This window comes from Aegilops tauschii, chromosome 2 (genome assembly GCF_002575655.3).
Source record: "Aegilops tauschii subsp. strangulata cultivar AL8/78 chromosome 2, Aet v6.0, whole genome shotgun sequence".
In the NCBI taxonomy this organism is placed as follows: Eukaryota; Viridiplantae; Streptophyta; class Magnoliopsida; order Poales; family Poaceae; genus Aegilops; species Aegilops tauschii.
The window spans coordinates 651,468,924-651,478,176 of NC_053036.3; the positions used below are offsets into that span (position 1 = coordinate 651,468,924).

At 55.5% G+C, this 9,253-nt stretch overlaps 1 protein-coding gene and 1 pseudogene across 1 annotated transcript; both read right to left on the bottom strand.

Annotated features, from left to right (window-relative positions):
• Positions 1–3,414: 3,414 nt before the first annotated feature.
• LOC141041457 (uncharacterized) lies at positions 3,415–4,545 on the bottom strand. Its single transcript, XM_073507607.1, has one exon. It carries the CDS (start codon positions 4,543–4,545, stop codon positions 3,415–3,417), a length of 1,131 nt encoding a protein of 376 aa, XP_073363708.1.
• A 1,360-nt stretch (positions 4,546–5,905) lies between these two features.
• Positions 5,906–6,907, bottom strand: LOC109757205 (26 kDa endochitinase 1-like; annotated as a pseudogene).
• Between the last annotated feature and the right edge of the window lie 2,346 nt (positions 6,908–9,253).

Consider the following 9,253-nt stretch of genomic DNA (forward strand, 5'->3'; position numbering starts at 1 on the left):
TCCTCTGCCTCTCGTCGTCGCCGTCGCCGGTGGCCTTATTGTCATGGGGGCGGAGTGGATCCCGGCCCATGCTGGTGGGATGGCTCCGTTTTTAGATATTTTTCGAGTTTTGTTAGGGTTTGTGTCCTGCTTAGGAAGGCGAGACGGCGGCGGCTCCCTGAAGATGGAATAAATGTCTCCCCGCCTAGTCCCCGTTCTGTTGATGCGTGTAGCATTGTCGGTGGAGGTGTGGATGTGTTGTTGTTGTCGAGACACGCGATCAAGCTAAGGTAGATCAGAGAGAGAGAGCGATGCCACACAAGCGAGAGAGAGGATTTTGTGCTGCCACCAACTGCCCAACGTTTTCTGTTTTTCATTCCACTCTTTATCTGTTGCTACAAACTAGCTAGCTACCTCCCGGCGGGCGTGCCATGATCTGCGATGGCCGCGCCATCCCGCGGCCATCACTCACAGCGCATGAGCCAACAAGGAGAAGAAAACGGGAGAGGGAGAAGTGGTCAGTGCATGCTACGGAACTTGATCCACGTCCTAGCTACGTGCATGTCCGGGTCACATCATCCCGCATGCATGCATTATTACAAACAGAAAAACAGAAGCTACGCTGCAAACATGAGATTAGTCTAGGCATAACATTTCACCCCCCTAATCTCACTGCTCCAAGCCAATCACTCCAAGCCTCTGTCTCATCTCGATGAAATGAACCCGTCCGAGTGCTTTTGTCAGTGCATCAGCCAGTTGGTCTTGCGTCCCTACATGATCGATCTCCACTTCCCCTTTGTCCATGCAATCTCTGACAAAATGAAATTTCACATCTATGTGTTTGCTTCAATCATGATGGACAAGGTTCTTGCTCAAGGCTATAGCTGACTTGTCGTCGACCAACAATCTAAATTTCGCTGGTGCAGTTCCTGTCATGCTTTCAAGCAGCGGACTCAGCCACAGACCTTGATAGGTTGCAGATGCCACGGCCACGTATTCTGCCTCACAAGAAGAAAGAGCGACTATCTTTTGCTTCTGAGAGCTCCAGGTGATCAGATTCTTAACCAAGTAGAAGACATGCCCGGAGGTGCTCTTGCGATCGCCGGTGTCGCCGGCGTGGTCGCTATCACTGAACCCGAGCAAGTTAGCTTTTCCCTGGCCTCTCTTGTAGTTGCATCCATAGTGTATAGTGCCCTTGACGTACCTTAGGATTTACTTGACCGCTGCGCAGTGCTGTGTGCCAGGCTTCTCCATGAACCGACTGACGATGCCGACTGAATGCGTGATGTCTGGTCGTGTGTTCACCAGATAGCACAGGCTTCCGATCACCCTGCGATTCAGAGTAGCATCGAAGGGCTCCTCACCGTCTTCTTTCTTCAGCTTGAGGCGACAGTCCATGGGCGTGTGGCAGCTGTTGCAGCCGCTCATGTTTGCCAATTCCAACACTTTGCCAGCATAGTTCTTCTGACTGAGAGTGATGCCGCTACTCCCTTGTTGCACTTCTATGCCTAGATAGTAACTCAGCTGCCCAAGGTCGCTCATTTTGAAGAGCTGCAGCATCTGCTCCTTGAAGGAAACTATTCCTGCTGCACTTGTGCCTGTGATGATCAGATCGTCCACATACACCCCCACAAGCAGATATGAGCGCTCATCACCTTGCCGGTAGACTGCATGCTCCAAGGGGCTGCGCGTGAAGCCAAGAGTGCTCAGTGACTCATCCAGTTTTGCGTACCACACTCGTGGAGCCTGATGCAGTCCATACAGATCCTTGTGAAGCCGCAGGACCCTTTCCTCCTCTCCGGTGATCTCATATCCCGGCGGCCGAGTGACATAAACCTCTTCAGTGAGATCACCGTTCAGAAAAGCAGATTTTACATCCATATGGTGAACCTCCCAGCCTGAATGTGCAGCAAGAGCCAGCAGCATCCGCACCGTCTCCATGCGAGCTACGGGAGCGAATACTTCCTCAAAATCCACACCCTGACGCTGGACATATCCCTTTGCAACGAGGTGAGCCTTGTGCTTAACAATGTTGCCTGCCGGATCACGCTCCCAAGTTTTGTTGTCGATGATGGACTGCATCTCTACGTCCATGGCGCCCTTCCACGGCTTACTAGCGAGCGCCTCGTTCACTCGATGCGGCTCCTCGGCACTGAACAGACAGCGCACGAGCAAGCACCGCTCGAACTGCTCGTGCAGTGCCTGGTCTTCAGTTTCCTCCAGCACGCTCGTGAAACTCCGATAGCGGAATGGCTGCCCCGTAGGCACATCGTGCCTAGAGTCGTGTGGCGGAGGCGTGCTCTCGCTGCCCTTTGGCGAGTCCGCGGACCGGCCCGGACTACGATGAGTCAGGCGTGGTGACTACAGTCGATCGCGACGTCCCCAAGGTTGGTGTAGAGGGTGTCGCCGCACCTCGAGGAGTGACCGGCGGGGTGGAAGACCCGCTATCGACCTCCTAGACACCGTTCTCCATGGTGTAGACCACGGTGAATGTCGCTGGTGCAGTGGTGACCGCGCTCGTGCCCGGAGCACTCCAAGTCCAGGGCCTCCTCTCTTCAAAAACGATATCACGAGTCACCTGGACCTTATTGGTTGCTGGATCGTATGCTCGGTACGCCTTGGAGCCCTCCTCATAGCCGATAAACACCATAGGTGTCGATCGATCGCTGAGCTTGGTGATGCTCGTGCCGACGCATTTCACGTGAACCATGCACCCAAACGTGCGCAGGTGCTGCACGTTGGGTTTACGGCCGTGCCACGCCTCATAGGGCGTGACACCCTCCAAGCTTCTGGTTGGCGCGCGGTTCAGCAGGTACACTGCCGTTCTCACCGCCTCCGCCCAGAAGAACGCCGGCATGCCCATGCTTTGGCTCATGCACCGGGCCATCTCCACCACTGTTTGATTGCGTCATTCGATGACGCCATTTTGCTGTGGCATGTATGGCGCGGTGGTGAAGTTCCTGATGCCACTCTGCTCGCAGTATTTTCTGAACTCGATTGAGTTGAATTCGCCACCGCGATCTGACCAGAACACGCGCAGCTTGCAGTTGCCGTCGGCCTCGATCATCACTTTGATTTTCTTGAAACGAGAGTACGCCTCATCCTTGGACCTTACGAGTTCTAACCACATATAGAGGCTGTAATCATCTACCACAAGCAAGAAAAACTTGTTACCTCCTGGAGTTGTTGAAGTGATCGGCCCGCGCAAGTCCGTGTGCACGAGCTATAGACCGCGATCAGCTCGGTACGCCGTGGCCTGCGGGAACGATGCTCGATGTTGCCTGCCCAGAGAGCAGCCGTCGCAGTATTCCGCCACGCGATCGATCACCGGCATGCCGCGCACGAGCTGCATCTTGGACATGGTCCGGAGCACGCGGAAATGAAGATGCCCCATGCGAGCGTGCCATCTCCATGTTGCGTCGTCGCCCTGCGCCATCAGACACGCCGGCGCATCAATCGTGAGCACTCTGGTGTACAGGCGATTTCCAGGACGGCCATGACACCGTCTGCGATATTGATGATGCAGCCGGTCTCGTCCAGCTGTCCCACAGAGACGATATTCGTCTGCAGGCTAGGGATGAAGAAGATGCCGGTGAGCGAACGCTGATCGCGGCCCTTACAGCGAAACACCACGCTGCCCCGCCCGCGGATGGCCACGACCGAGCCGTCGCCGAATCTCACCGATCCGTCGCCGAATCTCATCGATCCGTGCACTATCTCGTCGAGTGAGGAGAAGACATGTCGATCGCCCGTCATGTGGCTGCTTGCCCCGGTGTCGAAGAACCACACCCCGTCCGGCGAAGGGACGGGCATGACCTTCTCCTCGTTGAGGTACACTTGCTGGGGCGCCGCGAGCTGTGTTGTGTCCACAGTGGTGATCACGGCCATGTACAGACGCTGATCGTGCTCGGCGCCGGCTTGGGCAAGATTCGCTTGCTCCTTCTTGCCCTTCTGATCCTCATCCTTGAGCCTGGTGCGGCACTCCTTCCAGTGGCCTGGTTTGTTACAGTAATGGCACTTGCCTTTCTTTTTCCCGCCGAAGCCGCTGGATCCGCCCGCGCCCACGCTCGGCGGCGCGGCCTTGCCACCGCCCTGGAACCTGTTCTTCCCCAGCGACTTGTTCTTGTTGTTGTTGCCGCCTGATGATGACCCGCTGGAGCCAAGCTGCCGCTCGCGCGCGTCCCACTCTGCGGAAGTGTACATGAGGCGCGCACCGGACTGCGCCGTGTCATCCAGATCATAGTGATCCTCACACGCGGACAGGCGCCCAGTGAGCTCTTCGATCGTCATGGTTTTGAGGTCGATGAGGGACTCGATCGCCATCGCCATCTGTCGGTACTTGCGCGGCACGACCCGGAGAAACTTCTGCACGGACTTGTGCTCCGTCACTGGGTCGCCGTACAGCTCGAGATCGGCGACGAAGCCGGAGAGCCGCAGCGCGAAGTCTTCGAAGGATTCGCCGTCCTTGAAGCGGAGATCCTCGAATTCCCGGCGCCGCACCTGGGCCTTAGCCTCGCACGCGCGCTCGCTGCCCATCCGGACAGTTTTGATCGTCTCCCGGTCCATCTTGGCCGTGCCTTGGCGACCAGTACACGGATTATCTCCGGCGGCACGCCGGTGAGGATGATCCGCAAAGCGCGCCGGTCGTCGTGCTCGTCGGCGGCAGCGTCAGTCACCGCGGACCAGACACGGGCAACCTGCAGCTTGACCTGCATGACGAGGGACCACTCCATGTAGTTTGTGCGGGTGACGAAGAGGTCTCGCTCTCCCGCACAACTCGCTCGACGATGCGGAGCTCGTTGCTGCCACCGCCCGTCAGACGCGCCACTGGCGCCGTGGTCAGTGGCGTCTTCGCCGGCGATTTCGTCCCGCCCTTGTTCTTCCCCTTCTCAGAATCGGAGTCTGACATGGTACGCCGCAGATCAGACACCGCCGTCCACCGGATAGTGGATTGAACACCATGTAGCTTTGATGCCAAATGTTGTTGTCGAGACACGTGATCAAGCTAAGGTAGATTAGAGAGAGAGCGATGAACACGAGCGAGAGAGAGGTTTTTGTGCTGCCACCAACAACGCAACGTTTTCTGTTTTTCATTCCACTCTTATCTGTTGCTACAAACTAGCTAGCTACCTCCCGGCGGGCGCGCCATGATCCGCGATGGCTGCGCCATCCCGCGGCCACGACTCACAGCGCATGCACCCACCTGGAGAAGAAAACGGGAGAGGGAGAAGTGGTCAGTGCGTGCTACGGCACTTGATCCACGTCCTAGCTACGTGCATGTCCGGGTCACATCATCCCGCATGCATGCATTATTACAAACAGAAAAACAGAAGCTACATTGCAAGCATGAGATAAGTGTAGGCATAACATGTGTGTCTTCGGCGGATCTGTCTTTGGTGGATTTATTTGGATTTGTTCTTCGTTCGTCTATGGTCTTGTATCTTCAGGTTGGATTCTTTTGATGTACACTCTTCGTCGATGGTGGTTGTTGTTCTGGTACGTTGGTTCTATGGGGCCTTAGCACGATGACTTCCCGGCTGTCTACTACAATAAAGTTTGCCCGGCTCCAGCGAGGGAGGGGTGATGACAGCGGCGCGCCTTCGGCTCGCTTCAGTGCTTGTAGTCGTTGCTACATGGTCTACGGATCTGGATGTAATTTTTATTATTTCTAGTGTTTGTTGTACTACCATTATTGAAGATGAATAGGTTGGAAGTTTTTCCCACATAAAAATGTATTATGCCGGCAATCAATTTTGGGTCAACTATGTCCCGTATCAACAACAACAAACACAAAAGGACATGTTTTTAATAAAGATGGCAACATTTTTAACCTCTACATTGGGTCGAGAGATACTCAAACAACAATTGTGAAATTTATTCATCCATTTATACTCACACAACAATGGAAAATTCATTCATCCATTTATTTACTCATACAGTACTTCTCAAGCTTATTGATCAGTGATCACATTCATACATTCATGCATGGAGGACCACCGTGACGCAAACCCCACCGTGAGCCCACTATTGAAGGGCCTCTGGTTGTAGCAGTCGAGGTTATTACCGTAGCCAACACCGAGGACATCGCAGTAGCGCTTGTAGAACCCGATCCGGTTAGCAACACGGTCATCCTGCCCCCTACCGCACTCGAGCCCGCCGTTGATGATGTTGGTGATGACGCCGTACCCAGGCACATGGCTGGCGGCATTGTCCTCGCCCGATGGGGTCCATTGGCCTGTGATCACGTCATGGGACGACGGCTTGTTCACCTGGGCCGTCATCCAAAACCACAACGCCGTCTTAAACGACACCATTGCGTCGGTGGCCACCAGGTCCGGATTGTTGAACAGGTCCACCCCGATGGCACGCCCCGCGGGGCCATAGTTGTAGTTCCATGAGAGCTGGATGGGTCCGCGACCGTAGTAGTATTTCTTGCCCGACGCCCACGGCCACTCCGGCTTTGGTCGCAGTAGCTTCCCGGCGAGCCCTGCTCTTGCTTGAAGCAGTAGCCCCAGTGGTCTCGTGGGAGGTCTGCCAGAGGAAGGCTGCCACCTCCCGCTTCCGCGTCTCCGTGCTCCCCGTGGTGCCGAATGACAAGAATCGCGGCGGCGGCAGTGTGGAAGGTGTAGAACCCGCAGGCCTCTTGGCGGTCGTTGCAGTGGAGGAGGAGCCGCTCGAAGAGGTCCCTAGATAGGATGGACGACACGCCGTGATCGCCGGGGGAGTGGGGCTACCGCCGCAGCCGCTGCGCTGGCTCGGGCAGCCCGCGCCGCAGCCGTGCAGTACCCGAATTTGCTGCAGCAGAGACAGTTTGCGCACGTCGCGCCACCAGCGTGCGAGCCGCACTGCTGGGCGTTCACGCCAGGACCACGGCCAGGATGGCCACCACCCTCGGGGCTGTCAGTACCGTCGGCATATATGGCTTCATGATCGATCTTGGTGGTGCCTGGTAGATTATGGCGCCAAGTGCCGCCATTTATAGACCTTTTGTGGAGAAAAGTCGTGGTGTGCCTTAAAACTAGATGAATGTTGTGTGTGGAAAATCGGTGGAGAATGGTCCGGCAGAAAGGTGCGTGCAACGCCATTGTAGTCCCTCGTTTGAATTCTGCTGCGTGGCACGTCACGGATTTCGCTTACTGGTGCTCGGCTGCTAGCAACTCTGGAAGCACGGAAATGCGGTGGTCTTCCAAGGGATGACCTCGTCGCTATCCAGGCTGCTCAGGTCTTGCAGAGATGACGCGGTGCTTTGGCGCGTGCGACTTCCCCGCTCCGTGAAGCACGCGGTAGATGTTTGGCTGGCTTGTCTTACCAGCCCCGACTGAGCCCTTCTCTCTGGGTTTCGCTCCCCCGTCCCCTCTCCGTCTACCTCGACTTGTATGTGTGAATGCTGTATCATCTAGACTTTGGGTCGATACATATATAATTCAGGTGGGAAACCCCCCGCCCTTGAAAATTAAAAAAAAAACTACCATGTGACCACGTCTTCTCTCATAAACAAGCGAAATGGACGGATCAACCACGTTCGACTCGGTGGGATATGCCTGCAAAACGGATAATATGAGATTAACTTGTTGCAACAAAAAATATACTCCCTTTGCACCATAATATAACTCTCTTATATTATGGGACGGAGGGGATAGTATAATATTGTGCAACTGTGTGTTGTGTAGAAGCGGGACTGTTCATGCATAAGTTAAACCCTAGTAACTCTGACAAACAAAATAGCTTGCAAAATCTTGTAGTTTTAGCCTGAGAAATCTGAAATATGTCTAGCTAGATATGTAATGGAATGGGAGCGATCGATCAATGATTCTCATGGCACGCAAAGCAGCGGGGTAGGGTAGCGTAGGAGGCTGTATGTGTGACACTAATAATCAACCACTAACTACAATTCCGGCCAAAGAGCAGAGGCTGTATGTGGGTGTATGTTGTGGGGCTACTCTACATTGTCACGTATGTCAACACGATACCTTATTTGTTGACCAAGTCTCTTACAGCTGTCTAGTTGCATTTTGTTAGTTTGGTGTACGTGCGTGTTGGCCCATCATTGCGCAGCCTTCGACAAGCTCCACTCCATGAACGGCATGAGCTTTGGCAAGCTTAACGAGGCACTCCTCACCCTCATCCCCAAGACCCCCGATGCCTCAGCCTTGTCGGATTTCGGACCGATCAGCCTCATCCACGTCATCGCCAAGCTCTTTGCCAAAGTACTCTCCCTACCACTTGCCCCCCGCCTCGGCGAGCTGATCACCTCCAACCAGAGCGCATTCATCGCCGGCCGGAGCATCCACGACAACTTCCTCCTTGTGCAGCAAACGGTGCGGTTGCTACATAACCTCAAGCTCCCCCGCCTTCTCGTGAGGCTTGACATCGCCAAGGCATTCGACACTATTTCCTGGCCATTCCTCCTCCAAGTCCTGCAGCACCTTGGCTTTGCGCGATGCTTGTGCGAGTGGATCTCCATCATGCTCTAGACCGCCTCCACTAGGGTCCTCATAATTGGCAACCCCGGCCCTCCGGTAGCCCACGCTCAGGGCCTGCGCCAGGGGGACCCCGTATCCCCAATGCTCTTCGTCCTCGTCATCGACCAGCTAAACACCCTCCTACAACACGCCGTGCATGAAGATCATCAAGAGACTGACCGCGGGACATGCCCCTGCCAGCGTCTCGCTCTTTGCGGACGACGTCGTCGTGTTCTGCCATGCTGACGCCCAAGAGCTGGGCGCAATCCGGGCCCTCCTCGATTTCTTCGGTCACGCCTCCGCCTCCGCACAAACTTTCAAAAGTGCTCTGCTTCTCCAATTCGCTGCTCCGACGGCGAGCTGGCTACCGTCACGGCCTCCCTCTCCTACCCCTTGTCGAGCTTTCCTATCAAGTACCTTGGGATGCCTCTGTCTATCCGAAAGACACCAGTATCAGCTCTGCTCCCCCTTGTCGACAAGATTGTCAAGAAGTTGGCTACCTGGAAGGCCTCCTTGCTCTCCCGAGGCGAGCAGCTGGCCCTTGTCCGCCACGTTCTTACCGCCATGCTGGTCCACATCCTCCTTGCGATGGCGATCGCCCCTCCCATCCTCAAGCGGATCACCAAGCTTATCTATGACTTCCTCTGGTTAGGACGACACGACGCCAATGGTGGTTGTTGCCCTGTCTCCTGGGCCCGCGTCTGCCGGCCTCTTGCCTATGGCGGTCTAGCCATCCGTGATCTCCAGCGCACCGGCGTGGCACTGCGGTCCCTTTGGCTCTGGCTCCAGGGGACTAACCAGGAGCGCCCGTT

Coding starts and splice junctions, on each gene's coding strand:
- LOC141041457 (XM_073507607.1), bottom strand. CDS start 4,545: ATGGACCGGGAGACGATCAAAACTGTCCGGATGGGCAGCGAGCGCGCG.